We start from the raw sequence: 16,254 nt of genomic DNA, 5'->3' as shown, positions 1-16,254 counted from the left end.
GAGTAGAAAGGCAGCAATCTCCCTTCTTCCTTTCTGCAAGACAAGGGTCATCACTGCCCGTAATTTACTTTTTGTTTCTGATGCAATTAAATGTGTCTATTTGACCAAAGATTTCCCATGGGAAGAAAGGTGCCTGTGCTAAGATGCACCAGGTGACTCACTTGTACAACACAGCAATTTCAGCATTCATGCCCAAGTCCATCATTTAGATGGTTTGCTGACTCCTTCCCATCTCCAGAGGCATGGAGGCCAGGAGAATACTTCCAGGGGAAACACATCATTGCCCTCTCTCCTTAGTCTAACTCCAGTATCTCATTTTCTGAGCTGTTAGCAAGGTGAGACAGTGGCAAACTTTGTGCATTAGTATATGTAGAGATTTATGGATACACCTACACACTCGTGTGTTCCTAAGTGTAACTCGCTGTACAACCAAACCACTTCTTCCCTGCCTGAAACTCCCACATCCAAAACATACCACCATCTAGCCCAGGAAGCAGAGCTGGAGCAGAGCTGTGAAATTAATCTCCATAACATTTCCTTACATCCAGTGGACCCTGAGCTCATACCTCTTCCACAGTCGTGTTTGAAATCCCATAGCAGCCAAGGTGCAGATCATTCAAGCTGCTGTCCAGGGCTCTGAGAAGCGCCTGGTAGGCCCCCGAGACTGTGGACTTGAAGGGGGGAAGCACGTACACGAGCTCTCCACCAATATCCTCCTTGAGATAAGCCTCTGGAAGATGGGACTGAATCAAAGAGGTCACTGCTGAGGTGTCACACTCCTCTATCATGTTCTGAAAAAGGAGGAAAACAATCTGTGGTTACTGAGAGAGCTATGAGGTCAAACTTCCTCCTGCAGGATGTAGCCCAAATCCTGTCCCAGAGCATAATCCAGAAGTGATCTCAGACCAGGCACTCAACACTCCAAGGTAAATAGCAAAAGCAGATGAAAAGGGGTTTCTGTCCCTTGAAAAGGGATGTGGCACTGAGCCCATCTTGGTCCATTCAAAACCTTGCTGGGCTCCCTCTGCCTACAGGGATTGAGGTTGGGCTCAATCAGCCACTCTGCACTGGCTCGAGGGTTTGTGGTACAACAGAGAAAAATCCTGGCCACCAGGGAGCTGCCACCTGAGCTTGGCTGCCAGCATACACACACTCTCTTTCCCAAGAAAAACAAGGCTTGCACATGGGTCTTTCTTCATTTTCTCTATCTCTAATGCCAGCAATTTGGAAGAGGGACTGGTCTCCCATGGTATCTGCTCATTATTCTGTGTGCTGGGCCCACCAACAGCACTCTAATAAACACTGTCAAGAGCAAAGTTCCTCACTCCTTGCAAGCAGAACACTTTGCCTCAGGCCAGACAGTGTGGATGGACTCTTTCCATCTGCTTTATTCCTCTGAACTCCAGAGTTCACAGTCTGCATCCAGCCTTGTCTTTAACACTCAAGGAGACCCCGTTCTTTTTCAACAAAGCAGAGCACTGACATTCCTGTTTCCAAGGGCCATGGAGGCTGTTCTGGTGGCCTTGCTGGAGAGCCTCCCTCTGCTTTGAGGAAAGCAGGGACACGTGTTCTGTGGGCATCTCTCACTGAGAAGCAGCATGCCCACATCCAGATCCTCAACAGCTCTCTGGTACTGCTATCCTTGGATCTGTCACTCAGCTCCTGTCAGTACAGCTCTAAGTGCCTACATCCCTCAACAAGCCTGAATGGCTTCCTCAGAGAGAGAACTCCAGCTCTAAGACCAGCTCAGACACAAACCTTCTTTTTGGTGAGTGTCAGATGGTATCCATCACCAAAGGTTTCCTTGAGGTAGAAAGGTGAACCACAGCATTTAAGCCCTCCATGCTCCAGGAAGGCGATTCGGTCGCTCAGAACTTCGGCTTCATCCAAGTGATGTGTTGAGAGAATGATGGTTCTGCCTGGAAAACACAAAGCTGATGTCAGCCACCACAGAGTGAACACACGTGGTTACCTGAGACAGGTGGAAGCCTTGATGAGTGAGGGGACAGTGAGTATCAGGTGAAAATCAACTGCATTTTTTTGTAGTTAAAGTTACTTTTCAAGTGACTCTGAATTTACAGAAACCAACCAGGATGCACCCTCCAGACCTGCAAAATCCCAGTCTCCCACAGTTCTTTCTCTGTGCCCTCCAAAACCCACAGTTCAAAGCCACTGATCCCGTATTTGCAAAAGTGACACAAAGTCCCCTCACCACTGGGCAGTATCTCATTTAATCAAGATACCTTTTTTATTCTTGGAGATAATTTCCCAAATACTCCTCCGGGAGCATGGATCAACCCCTGTGGTTGGTTCATCAAGTATCACCACCCTTGATCCACCCAGGAGAGCAATGGCTATGGATAACTTCCTCTTCATCCCCCCAGACAGAGTGCCAGCCAGCTTGTGACGGTGGCTGTACAGCCCAGTCTCCTTCAAGGTCCTGGAAAACAAAGGAAAAACAACCCCAAAAGGTTGTCCTTCAGGCATCTTTTAAAAGCAGGGAATTTGAAAATACCCAAAAAACCCCCATAACTGCAAATGAAAAACTGCTCAAGTATAGTCTGCTCTACTGAGTGATCACAGAACAGGGAGACAAGTCACCCTGTAGCTCAGTCATCGGGACTTTAATTTAAAACATTTTTTAGGAAGTTTTCAAAGTTTCCATCTGACAAGTCAAGGTTAAAGGCTCAACCCCATCAACTGAGACATCAAGATTCAAACTCCTTGGGATGTTCTGGCTGCTTCACTTCTCTGCAGAACCAATAAAGCCAACATCATCTTTCTGACTGGTTGATTAAATCTTTTTCAGAGGAAAACTGTAAAGCAGCAAGGACTAGACCCTTACCCCTATAAATTCATCTCCAAAGAATTACCACAGAAGCTTGTAAACCTCCTGGAGAGGAGACACTGTTTTTTTACAGCCACAGGTATCAAAAAATTCCTGCAGTCGGACCAAGGTATCATTTGAACCTTAAACCAGATCTGCAACTCTCCTCAAATCCATTAATTTGTGCTTTGTAGTGACACTGACACTACCACACTACAATTTCTCTCTCTTCTCCAATCCTGCTGTTTTTATACCTCTTCACTTCTTGGTAGAGCTCCTCTTTACTCCAGTGAGGGACTTTGATGTACCCGTAGAGCAGCAGGTGTTCCTTCGTGGTGAGGTAGTTAAAGAGCACGTTGTGCTGCATACACACCCCCATGTTCTTCCTGATGACCTCCTGGTCAGTCCTGATGTCTTTGCCACACACAAAGATAGTACCTGACGACGTAGGGAACAATCCAGTCAAAATAGATCTGAAGGAAAAACAAAGACAGAAGGGAGTTAGAAAAAGGAGAAAACCATAGGTAATTTTTTTCACGTGGTCCCGCACCTGTCATCACTTTCAAGGTTTCCTTGTATCACCATCCCACTCCTTCCAGCCAGAGGCCACTGCCCACTGTGTCTCCTGCTGCCTCACCATACTCTGGCAGAGTGGTAGCCCATTAACATCCATGGACATCCCTGTATCCTTCTGTGGGAATGTGAAGGCAAGCACCAAGCTCACCCACTGAACCCTGGCCACTTCTCACTTCTACCTTCTTCAGCCTTCCTCTCCCTACTCAGACCACTGCACATTCCATGCACCAACACCCACGAACACCTTCGACTTCCAGTGTAATTACTGGGAACTGACACAATGCAGTTACACTCCATTCTTTGAGGTTTGCCTGCAGCACCCAGACAGCCTTATACTGTAACCACAACTGAGACTGAAACCCACCTCTTCATTTACTAACCACATCAGAGGTGGAAGACTGGTTTCACTGCCATTACTAATGAGAAATGGGAGAGGACTTCCAGACAAGACACCTCACAGTGGGCAGCACTTTCATCTAGTTCAACCAAATAATTACCCACTGAGAAATGGCCAACAGACCTGAGTCAGACACCCTCTGCCCAGAATACCTACTTGCACGTTACAGCTCATTTTTGGAGCTGTCCTGGAGGAACTACAGGGACAAGAGGCATGTCAGACTGCCCTTCACCTTCCCAGAGCTTCTCTCTCTCCTGGGACTTTTAACCATCATTAAAAAGCAGTAACTTGTGACCTTACTCGGGATTTGAAGCCTGCACTAAGTTTCAAGAAGGTTTTATACTTTTCTGCATATCACCTTTGCCTACACTTTGCAAACAGAATATGAGATGAATTGATAATAAGCTGAGATGAAGCACACATCTGTCTTACTGGTTTTGGCTCTTCTGAGGCTTCTATTTATCAGCTTAATGTTGCTTTCAGAGATATGCACATATATATCAGTGGAGAAATCAAGTTCTACAGGTCTGTTTCAGTGCTGTTATCTAACAAGTCAAATAATAATTTATAAACAGCAAGGCTGAAAGGCCAATGCATTAATCCCCTGCCATTCCAGCCCAGCCAACACATGAGCCTCTACAGCTGAAGTGTATCTTTATTAAGTTTTCTTGCTAGTATCACTTCAGCTTTGGTGTGTGCACAAGCTACCCACAGCATCCACAACAGCCTAACCCCAGGCACCAAAGTGCCATAGAACAAAACACCTGAGTAGTTGCTGTGCTCGGTATTACAGGTGTCTCACGAGATTAAAAAGCGTGTCCCTAAGGAGCAAAGAATCTTTTAGAATCTGAAGAATTCAAACAGATACAGGAACTCCCGAGGTCATCCATGAGCCAGATAAAACTACATGAGTGATCTGGCCTAATACAGTAACTTTCTCAGTCTCCCATCACTGCCCAGCCCCACTTGCTCTCTCCTTCACCCACTCACATCCCACGGTATAAAAAAGAGCCGCTTTAAAGGGCACGCACATGGTTGTAGTTTTCCCAGCTCCATTGTGTCCCAGCAGGGAAGTGATATTCCCTTCATAGAAGTTGAGGCTGAGGTTGTCCACTGCAGCTTTGGATCCATAAACCTTGGTTATGCCATGGAGGGAGACTCCCAAGGGGAGATCAGTGGGCTCCGGTTCCAGGTGAGGGTGGGGGGCACCTTTGACATCGAAGAGAAGGGGCAGAGGTCAGTTACTGCACTGCAGCAGCTCTTTGTGCTACTTTTCTCACCTCAGAGATAAGCAGGGCTTTTAAAACCAAAATACAGCCAAGGCAGGTGCCTTTCATCCAGGAACATTGAGAACATGTCACCGGATCTGTATCATTTTGAGCTCTCTGGGATTTCTCCTTTTTACTTCTGCAGCTTCTAATCACTCCTGACAATAGGCATTAATCACTTCTGAAAAGGTCTCATATCTAGGTGTTTCAGAGCACCTAACTTAATTTACACTAAGCAAGCACAGAAAATTAGAGGACATACAGCAAAACCGCTGAGGTATTTTCAGCTGGGTACAATCAGCAAGCTTTTCTGTGTGAGCTCACAATATTTTACAGGCTAAACATTTAAAGAGATGAACAAAGAAGCACATGTCCCATTTGCCAAGTATTTGCTTGCACAAACAAAAGTGTATTTCTACACAGAGCGTTGTAGACAGAGATAAGCATGTAAGGTAACTGTCCAACTACAACATACATGAATATGCATGGGACAAGCAGTACTGGATCTCCACACCAAATAGGAAGAAAAAAATATAATTTAAAAGCCAAATCTCCATTCATGAAAGTACCAGCTTCCAATTTTTCCTGTGCTACAAAATAAGGATCAACGGATAAATGTGTTTTCTGAGTATGGTGCCCCCTTGGAAATTCAGCTCTGTTTACCTAAAATATAAGTTATTATTGCTACCCCATGTAGTATCCACATACATATCTTATTGTTGAGGGTGACTTCTTTCCTTAACATCAGCTTGGAGAAGAGAAGGCCTCTCTGTTTCTCGTTCCAGAAGGGGAGGTAACCGTTGTATTCGATCCAGTAAGATGGAAGCAATGGGAAATACCAGGGAGCAGCCATGCCATATCTACCTGCAGGAAGAGGAGTCTCATCCAGGTGTCTGTTCCCCAGGAAGTATCACTATTTGGGGTGCACTCAAAATAGCCAAAAGGAACTTCACAGAGATCTCTCCCCTCTTGATGTGCTCATGTGCTATTGAGACTTGGTAGAGAGTTTGCCTGATTGGCACAGCAGGAAGCACTCCCTATTTTGTTATTCTGAGTAACTCCATAGCTGGAGGGCAGGAGTACTTTACGTTTTCCACTGGGTAGATTTCCTTATGCCAGTGGACTGCTTCATTAGGTGGGGAAGAAAAGCAGAAGACAAATGTACTGGCTCTTGCCCAAGGCAGGAATCACTTTTTGAAATCAAATGATGTAAGTAACACAATTCAAAATCACTCAGCTGACAAATGCAGGCCAATGTGCTCTGTTCTCATTTTCACCCACCAGACTGCAAACGCATCCTCCTGTGTCCTTGGCTTCAGCTTCTCAGGAGACCCACCTACCCATGTGATAAGCTGAGGAACCCTAATTCTTCCCTGCTCTGCTCTGCCTCGGTGCCATTAACAGCTCAGACATCCACTAAGTCGTGCTCTCTTTGATCTAGAACAGAGTATCCTGTGTGTGCAGACTGTCTCACTGCCTGAACCACTGAATCAGCCATTGCTGTGTGTATTGTTTTCCAAAAGAGATGGTACAGCACCACCCTCAATGCTTTTTATCCTTACCTGGGAAAACATTCCTTATATACCACCCCAGGATGAAGTAAATGAAGGAGTCTATCAGAATGAGCCAGCACATCCAGCCAAAGGAAGTGTTGTCTCCAATCATGGGGGACTTATACATGTTGTCCCACTGCAGACCTGCAGAAAGGAATTGGGAAATACAGTCAGAATCTGTGTTAGCCAATGAAATGTCCCCACCAGGGGAGCTCAAGGTCCAGTTTTGTCTACAATAAGCATACCTATGCCCTGTGCCTCGTAGCGAGCAATGTATTGACTTGCATAACTGAAGGCGGTTGGGGACAACAGGCTCTGGGGAATAAACAGAATTGAAAACAAAGAACTTATGAATTACTCTCAAAGACAAGTCAAGTCAGGTAATCAATCAGGTCCCCCATTAGCCAGGAAAATGAGTAGGGTTTGTTTCCCAGCAGTCACAAAGAGCGCTGGACCAGCCTTATGATGAGAACTACTACTGGTGACAGGCTGTAAAGTCTCCTTAGAGCCTGACTTTCTTTTGCTTCCACACTCAGGACCCAACTTCCTCCCTAATGCAGGGCTTTATTTTAGGCTTTTAAAATAGAGCACTGCTTGAGAATTACCTTCTGGTGCCATGTGGTTAATTATTCCACCATTTGCATTAATAGATGTCCTTTCCTGAATCTGGTAACTCAGAGAAAACAAGTCTAACTTCTGAAACCCAATACCTAGCTATACTGACCCTTCGTAAGAAACAAGGCTTTACATCTACTTCCATGGCTAGGAATGTTATGGAAAAGCAGAACTTACCAGGAGGCTCTTCACAGAGAAGCTCAAGTGATTCTCGATGACGAGCAGCACGATGAAGGGGAAGAAGGTGAGGATGTACACGAGGCTGCCCACCAAGGCTGCTATGTTGGTGTTATTGAAGAAAACACTGATGAAGTAGCTCATGGCTATGATGGACAGGCTGTAGTCCATGAGGTACAGGAACAGGAGTGTTGTGTTTGTTTTGGGAAGGATGTCACCCACTTTTAGAACAATAATGAGGAAGGTGACAGTGATCAGAAGGAAGATGGCACACTCCACGAACCAGGCAATGAAATGGCTGCTGGCATTAACACCCATCATCTTCATGTACTACAGAGAGAAAGGTGGAAAAAACAACCACAAAAGACATTTGGGAGAAATGAAAATATCTTTCTGCTGACATTGAATGATTTGCTTTTTCAGCTCCTGGACAGGTCATGCAACCAGACCATGCTCTTTCCCACTGTGCCATCTTGTGTGTTTCTATCCAGGGAGAAACCATGCACTGGTTTCCTGGAATGCCCAAGGTTTGCAAAGCAGTCTATTGCAAAAGAACAGCACAGACAGGATCTGCAAGTATCAACTGTCACAGCTCACAAGCCCCAAAGCAGCTTCTGGCCTCAGATTTGTAACTTTTCTAAAGCATTTTGGTTATTTTTTTTAAATTATCCTAATTGGTCCAGTGGCTTGAGTGTAAAAGCTCTCACCAAACCATTTCTTACACAACCCCAATTCAACAAATAATAGCTGAATTACCATGGTTACAAGGAAGCAATACTAATTTATTAAATTAGCTGATGATCAAGTCCCCAAGACTTGCATAAAACTGCAAATTTGTATTGATAAATCCAAAAGAAAGTACAGGTGATGGTGTCTTCCTGTAGATTATTACATAGCTAAAAAGATGACTGACACCCTGGTCCTTAGAGACAGGGAAAATGGTTCCCTAAACTTGAGTAAGGGGCTGCCAGGGAGCCCCTGGGATTCCCTCATTTTCCATCTCATCACAGATCACAGAGTGCCCTTTTTTGGAAATGTTTTTGGCGAATCAGCATTTGTTTCCATGGTGTTAGACAAAACCCAAATCTGCTAGAGCTTTTGTTGCTTGCTGAAGCTTTGTTTTACTAAAGTTCTCTGCTGTTCATCTCTGCTGACAGTGATCACACTGAAAACCTGAGTTAATTTAATAAATTCCCTATGTCTCAATGTCAATTCTTTTCCAATAGGCAACCTGAAGAACTTCATTTCAGAGGAGCTGATGTCATATGTAGCACCTTCTGAAATATTAAGTATAATAACTTCAAGGATAGGAAGTAAGTCACTTTTCATGTCTTTGTCCCCAGTAGGTATGACTCAAAGTCAATTTTTAGAGAGCTTTAAATCTTCAGAAAACTTGTAATTTTGTGAAGTGCCCATGTTTCCACTGTTCAGAACTGCAAAGCAATATTCCCTCCACCTGAAGGGAGTTTCTGTGGCTTTGAGCTTGGTTACAATGTCAGAATTCAAACACTGCAGGTCAAACAACAGGTATTTGGACTATTTTCCTTAATGTTTGTTTTGCTCCATTTAATACTGAACATGAGACACAGTAGCCACTAATGAGGAAAATCTGTTTATAATTTTGCACGCCCCAGAAAGTTTCACTGTACCTCATAAAGCCTCAGATCTTTCTCTTGAACAAGTGTTTTAACAAAATCAGCTATAAACAGCACCCAGGCAGCCATCAGAGCAAATGGAAGAGAGTAGGTCACGCTGGTTAAGAACCTGTAAAAGGCAAATGCAGGCTTTAGCTGAATACCAAATGTTCTGGGGATTAAGGCTTTATACAGAATATATTTTTCAGAACAATACTTTGGCACAGGAAAAGACATGCTTAGATTTCAAAACATGGAGTAAAATTAATAATTACCAAAAAAAGACTTCTTTGCCATTGCACTGGATTTTCTATTCATGAAACCCCTGACTGCTCAAAATCTTTTTTCTTTCTTTTTTTTTTTTTTTTGAATTACAGAGGGATTTCCTGATGCAGCCTGGAAGTTTAGCTCAGCAGCACCACTGGCAGGAGCAGAAAGTGTCACGGGCAGTGGCATCTCCTGGCTCTCTGATGGGCTGTATCCCATCTGGAAAGATCACAGCAACCAGCCCCAACTTCCAGTTCTGTACACAGATATAATGGCCAAATGTTGTTGTCAGGTCATATTTCCTGGTATAGATCCTTCCCTTCAAAGTGTCTGTTCTACTATCCCAAAGAACAGGTTTTGAGGTCCAGGTCACATTTATTGGCTCCTCACTTCAATTAAAACCTTCTTCCAGTGCCAAATGTGTGAAGAAAAAAAAAGACAACAATGGCCAACAATAAATTTGTCCTTTTGTGATGGAAAGCAAGTTTTTAGAGCAGGAGATTCCCTTCATTGCATCTGCAGGGCCTATGCTTTCCTCCTTAATTTCTAAACCTGGCTTAAAAAACACAATCAGTGTCATTCCTGGAAAAAGCTTAATGTACAATAACAGTATAAAATTAACACTACATTGGTTTTTAATTTTTTTTTTTACCTGTGAAGCTGAAAATTTCCTATGAGCCAGTGCTTCCAGAAATGCTTCCATGCAAATGAAGCCTTATATTTAAAGAACCATGAAAAGGCACTTCAGTAGCCTTACTGGCTCTTTGTTGTTTGGGTTTCTTTTTTTGCTACCACCTTCTGCATAATCTCTAGTTATTAAAAATTCAGCATTTCCCAACACCTTCTGTGTACTGGTATATTTATATTTCCTCCTTTTCCCTACAGGATGGTAACTGTGCAATAACAATTGATAAGCAGGTATTTTATGATGACTTCTACTGGATGCAAATCCAAAGCCTTTAGGTATTTTAATAATTGAGCAAACTCATGTCCCTCTGAACCTGGGGTGGGGAGGGAAACCCAAAGGCAAGAGGTTTTCCCAGCAGGCCAAGAACAAGGAAAAGGAGCAGACAGCACTGTAGTGAGTGCTTCCAGCAGCCAGTTAATCACTGTACAAAACTCTCTCTCAGCAATAATTCAGGTATTTGCTGCAAAACTTGGTTTGGATGCTCCCTGCCTGCACTTGTGGGCACTTTGCTTGTAATTACCCCAAGAAGAAGTTATAGGCCTCCAGCTCTCCTAAGTGACAGCTGGGACAGAATATTCATGGCTCTGCTATAGCTCCTAAATGGCACCTTATAGCTCTCAAACCATCTTTTGGCTCATGCAGCTGACATGGAGGCTTTTCAGTACACACTGCTCGTAGGTCCAGTCTGTACTTTTGGTCCAAGCCCAGGGCACAGCAACCACCCAACCTTCTGATACAGCTTGCTGAACATCCTTCAGTGCTCTCTGACAGACACTGAAATCCCTTCCCTGAGTGTTTTCCACCCAGTTTGGCCACCAGCTGTGGTCAGGGTAATAACTCTGAGGCAGTGCCATGTTGCCAGCTTTCCCACACAGACCAGAACTGCCTTGCCAGAGGGGCAGCTCCTCAGCTGTGAGAGATTCGCTTCTCTCTACTGCATTTGGCAGAGCTGCTGTTCATACTGGCTGCAGATCTGGCTCAACTTGAAGGAAAAGGAAGTTGATCCAAAACTTTTTGATCTGCTTCACCATCCAAAACTTATTCTGGTCCTTACACTGCTCTGTTAACAGGCTGTTAACCCAGCAACTCAGTGCAGCAAAAGCCTCTCTGTCCTCCCTCATTACTGCAGAGATGAACGGTACAATCTTATTTTCCCTCTTATCCTCCTTAAAGCATCTGAGCGCCACCTGATTGAGAGTTACTCAGTATATGCTAAACGTTATCCAGAATCACTGGAATGAATAACAAATACCACAGCTGGACAGCAATCTCTAGGAACAAAGCTTACAAACCTAGGGATGCTTTTTTCCCAATAAATCCATTTTCTAACTTCTGCTGCATTATCTGCATGTAAACACCTGCAGAACAAGGCAGTGTTCATATTTAACCCAAGTCCTGTCAACTCTCAGTTCCACCATGGGTAGTAAAACAGGAACAGGGAATGTTACCTCCTGTAAAACCTATAGTTACCATGACAATCCAGGTACATACAGAGCACTGAAAACAAAAGATTAGGCAAACCAAACATAGACCATTTATACTAGAGACCAAAATTCCCTCTTTTGTTCAAAACTCTGAGGGAAAGAAAAGCCCCACCAACCAAAGAACAAAACCAAAAATCATTTTTATAGGTCAGACAAGATGAGCTTACACGAAGCATGAAGACAAAAGCCACCCAAACTTACATATCCTTGTTGTAGCAGGGGTAAGGCATGGCCTGGACTTGAACAGCTATTTCCTCTGGTTTCTTGCCAGTCTGTAATTCAATCATGGCCCTTTCAATGCTGTCCTGGATATAAATAAAGGCCCGGCTGTAGATCTGGCTCTGGGAGGTGGAATTGTGTGGGCCCACGGTCCAGATGCGCTCCCGTATCCTGTTGGTGGTCTGTGTGATCCTGCTGCTCATTCGGATCGTGTAGTTGAGCACAGGAGGGAGGGTGAAGGCCCCAGAAATTGAGGATCCGGGGCTGCTATGGCTTGAGGGCAGCTTGAAAATGATACCTTGAAAGAAAAAGGGAAAAAGCTTTCCTTTGGACTTGACAGCACGGGAGCAGTACACACAGATATGTAGGAATTCCTCATTTTTCTAAGCCTTTTCTACATTTCACTTCTTTCCTGCACAAATAATGCTCGGATGGGCTGGCACCTGTCATGACCATGCCCAAAGGTGCTCCCTATCAATACAGCTCATGTCTCGATGCTGTAACATAAAAGCCTTAGGAACCCAGTGCCAACAATTGTTGATGACCTACACACATATTTTTGGGCCCACATAAATTCCTGCAAAGCTGAGAGGTCTCAGACTATAAAATCTTTGCACATTCCTGTTTGGAAATTGCATTTATGTACAGCTTGGTAGACGGGAAGTTTTTTGCCTTTAAAATGTCTATTTGAGTAGAGCCAACACCACAGAAGTTTTTCTCTCCACAATACCTTTCCTGATTATTCCATACATAAAACATATGATGGAATGGAATGGATGACAAATGGGGAAGAGAACTGCTTTTATGGGAACAGACAAATATTATCAGGGTTTGAAGTTTCAAGAAAAGCAAATTTCTATCTACTCCTCAGTTATGAAATATAAAATCAAATAGGTCACAGGAATTATAAGTAAATCCTAATCGAGGAGATATTGGCCATTGTTTAAAAATTAAGATATATTTATATTATTCAAATTAATGTAAGTTCCTACTCCCTGTTCCCTCCACTGCTCTCTGCAGTCTGCTCTGAACTGCAATCCAATCCAACAAATGTGAAGTGTGACTGAGAAGACCCAATATAACATTATGGTGCTTGGCTGGAATATCTCAAGCACTTTATGACTTCCTAATAAATTGAACTGTCTCATATTTGGACTTGATGATCTTAAAGGTCTTTTCCAACCTCAATGATTCTATGATATCTTTCTCAATTAAAGCATCTTTTTCCAGGGAACCCTGAAATAAATTAGTTTCATGAAGATCTCCTTAGGGCAGTGGAATTTTGTTCAAACTTGGAATTAGCAAAGAGAAGTCATCAGTTGACCAAGCAGAGGTGTAAGAGAAGAGGAGTTATAAAAAGGAGAGTGTAAAACACTCCATAAGAAGGTCTCAGGGTGCAGGCCCCCCACACAGGCTGGCTCAAAATCAATTGCTGTGCAGTGGGAGCTGTGACCATAACAGTTTGTGGTGAAAAGTCAGATTTCTTACGCTGCACTCCCACCCTCTATCAGGCTGAATTTAATTTACAGGGGGATTTGAGACTGTCACATACTTGCAAATAGCTCATTCTTCAGAAAGAGCTCCTTGGCCACCCTTTCCATTTCCTCTAAGTCCTTGACTGCCTGCACACGATTAAACGAGACGCAGGAGGACACGTTTACAGCAAGGGTAGCAAGAGTGTTCAGCTGATCAACAATGTCAGTGTTGTTCTGTAATTCCAGCCGAATATCATCTGGAAAAAAACCCCACAGACAAAACCATCAGCATCACTACAATAGCAAAAAATCCATAACATCATTCCACCCTTTACACTAACAATGACACCAGAAAGGAAGAATAAACTCCCCATCATAGTAAACATTAAGTGTAAAATGCATTTCTTCACTCAGCAATGCTATAAAGGCATGTTGTTGACCCAGTTTTTATGTTAATCATTTGTAATATGCTCGTGAGTTTGACTTTGGGAGGATGCCAGCAGTGGGATGTGACAGCCATCCCAAATCACAAGTCCCTCCTAAGCTGCTGGGGTTTTAGACTCGCACACGATGCTCACCATTCCTTCCACACCTTATGGCTCTGGGTGTAATCACCTCACCTGTTGAGCTGCTCTGTCTCAGGGGAGCACAAGCCCATCAAGGCAGAGCTGAGTGTGCTGTGCTGATGTGTGGACTGAGCCTGATAATGCAGCTAATGAAGACACTGCCGTTTGCTGGCAGGTTCCAAAGGTGACTGTGTAATGCAGGGAACTAATAGGGAACAGCTGCTGCTGGCACCACGGCTTTTGGGGAGCTAAGACAGGAATTGTTACTCATGGAGTAACGCAGGGGTCATCATGAACAGGATGTAAATGCCCTTCTGACTGCAAGAGACCACAACCACTCTTGGCTGCTGCTGGTTTCGCTGGCATAGCCCAGATTTATGTTGAGACGTACGGCCACCCATTGAAAGAGTAGGCAGGGACAGCAGGACAGGGAGAAGGGGATTGGTATCCCCCTGCTGTGCACTCTCAGGAGGTGATGTATCCACCAGCACTGTTAGCTGGTGAGTCTCACAGTGCACATCAGCAAGTCCCACCTTGAAGGACCATGTAAGACCACATAAGAACAGCAAATTCCAGCACAGCTTCTCCTCTGGGTCCATCAGCCTGGGTACCTTTATCTGATCCCTTGCTGTTCTGCTCTGGAGAACTTTTAATTTGAACCTTGTTGCAATGCAAGTGAGCTGTCCTCAACATTTTCCAGCAGTCCCAGGGTAGCTCATTTGAAGTCCTAATTATGGCTAAACAGTGTCCTCCAGTGGCCACACACAGCGGCAGAGTCTCCCATCCCACTCTCCCTTCAACACCCAGGAGAAACATCTCTTCACAAAGCCCTGTGCTTTCGAAGAGTCTTTTCCCACAAACCACAAGATTCCTGGATCAGAGCTGAGATTGTCTTGCACTAGAGCATCCAACAGTGGCCAGAGAAGAACAGTACCATGAGATGGCTGCCGTTTGGTGCCTCTGGAGCTCCCAGACCTGAAGTAAAAGTAAGAAAGAGGGCAGCACATATGAACACACACTTACCCAGTTCGTTTATCTGACTCAGCAGTTCAGCTGCATCCAAATCCACCATCATCTTGATAAAAACCTGCACAAAGGGATTCTGCAGAGTGTTCTATCAACAAGGAAAAAAAAAAGAAAAAGCATGAGTTTGACCAGAAGTCTCTTGAGTTTATTCAGTGTATTTCTAAAATGTAGCAGACTTCATTGAGCATTTGTACAACCCCCTCCTACTCCTTTCCTGACCTTCCATATTTCACTCAGGGTATCAGGATGGAGAAATGCCAGCAACGAAAATTTCATACAGTGCTCTTTGAGTTCAAGTTAGTGTTTCTTGGAGTCAAGAGAGGATACCTAGTGAGTCTCCCCCAGGTACCAGAGTCCTGTGAAAAAAGCTATGGATAATCTAAATTATTCTAGAAGCACAGTAAACATCCCTTGGGTATGTTTTAAGTCCTGTGAACACAGCCAGAGCACAATGGGTAGGCAACCAAAACTAAACCTGGAGATCAGCACAGATTTTCGTTTGGCTGAATATTTCATTATTCCACCAATGAGTGCAATCAGCAGAGGATATTTAATTTCACTTCTGCATATTCCACTCTGGATTTTTCTCCTGGTGCCATGGAAATTAGAACGAATTCCAGCCCCTGAAATTAACTTCTAATGCTTTAGGTTTCCGGGGTCTCATTTTCTTAGTTTGTAAGAAAAGGAGACAATTTTTACTAGAGAATGGGAAACAAGTGTGTGTAGCATTACAGTCTACTGCTTTCTGTATCCAAGCAAGGCTAGGCTCCTTAGGAGGGGAAAAAGAAATTTTATTTACATTCACTGAGGTACAAAACATCTTCCAGCTCTTATGTGTGTACCCAGAGCAACGTGCTTATTATAGATACTGTTTCATTTTCTGAAAAAGTCATTTCTTGCCTGGTCTTGGCTGGCTGGATCACTCCATCAAGCAGAAAGTTAATTTACAAACTGAAGAGCATTCCCTGCTCATCTCAGCCCTCCAGCAGGCCCCAGCATGGCCAGTGTCAGGGAGCATATTACAAACAGATCATTTGAGACAGAGGATGTGCATGGCAAGGTGAGTCAGGAGTGTTTCTGTTAAGGGAACAGGCAGGCACAGGAACTGGGAAATCCAGGACAGAAGCCTGAGAAGGGCCTCCCCACATGACTTCAGATGTCTATGGAACTGCAGTTCATTTCAGTGAGTAAATCCATCCTCCCAATTCCCTCCTGGCAAGAGAGATGGGGGAGGCAGGATCTCATACCTTGATCATTGGAACTGTCTGGTTTAACTTAGCCAGGGAATTAATGATGACAGGAGACTTGTCCAGCCACTCTTGGGACTTCAGGGCTAGATCAGCCATCTGCTCCAGGGTTGCATTAGACTATAAAAGAAGCCCACAACATAAAGGATTAATTTATTCATTATCTTACAGATTTTAATCAATAAATATATCAATTAAACAGCTGAGACCAAATTTGGTTTCCTCGGGATTTTTC

General features: G+C 44.0%; 1 protein-coding gene across 2 annotated transcripts in view; it reads right to left on the bottom strand.

Annotated features, from left to right (window-relative positions):
• ABCA12 (ATP binding cassette subfamily A member 12) overlaps window positions 1-16,254 on the bottom strand; it is an 82,544-nt gene that overhangs the window by 25,997 nt on the left and 40,293 nt on the right. For both annotated transcript variants that reach the window (XR_007904399.1, XM_051786727.1), the window contains exons 20-33: window positions 16,020-16,139; window positions 14,770-14,860; window positions 13,258-13,437; window positions 11,688-12,003; window positions 9,063-9,177; window positions 7,414-7,743; window positions 6,867-6,936; window positions 6,631-6,765; window positions 5,777-5,932; window positions 4,832-5,009; window positions 3,082-3,300; window positions 2,244-2,440; window positions 1,759-1,919; window positions 567-791 (exon numbers count right to left, since the gene is read on the bottom strand). Coding sequence is in view for 1 of the 2 variants with exons in the window: in XM_051786727.1 (XP_051642687.1) it covers window positions 567-791; window positions 1,759-1,919; window positions 2,244-2,440; window positions 3,082-3,300; window positions 4,832-5,009; window positions 5,777-5,932; window positions 6,631-6,765; window positions 6,867-6,936; window positions 7,414-7,743; window positions 9,063-9,177; window positions 11,688-12,003; window positions 13,258-13,437; window positions 14,770-14,860; window positions 16,020-16,139 (2,493 nt within the window). In the remaining variant the exon portion in view is untranslated. The remainder of the gene's footprint in view (window positions 1-566; window positions 792-1,758; window positions 1,920-2,243; window positions 2,441-3,081; window positions 3,301-4,831; window positions 5,010-5,776; window positions 5,933-6,630; window positions 6,766-6,866; window positions 6,937-7,413; window positions 7,744-9,062; window positions 9,178-11,687; window positions 12,004-13,257; window positions 13,438-14,769; window positions 14,861-16,019; window positions 16,140-16,254) is intronic.

Source organism: Manacus candei, unplaced genomic scaffold (genome assembly GCF_025592945.1).
Source record: "Manacus candei isolate 608988 ecotype Guabito, Panama unplaced genomic scaffold, ASM2559294v1 h1tg000023l, whole genome shotgun sequence".
Taxonomy (NCBI): domain Eukaryota; kingdom Metazoa; phylum Chordata; class Aves; order Passeriformes; family Pipridae; genus Manacus; species Manacus candei.
The sequence above is the reverse complement of the archived record's forward strand: the minus strand, read 5'-3'. Positions and strand labels throughout refer to the sequence as shown.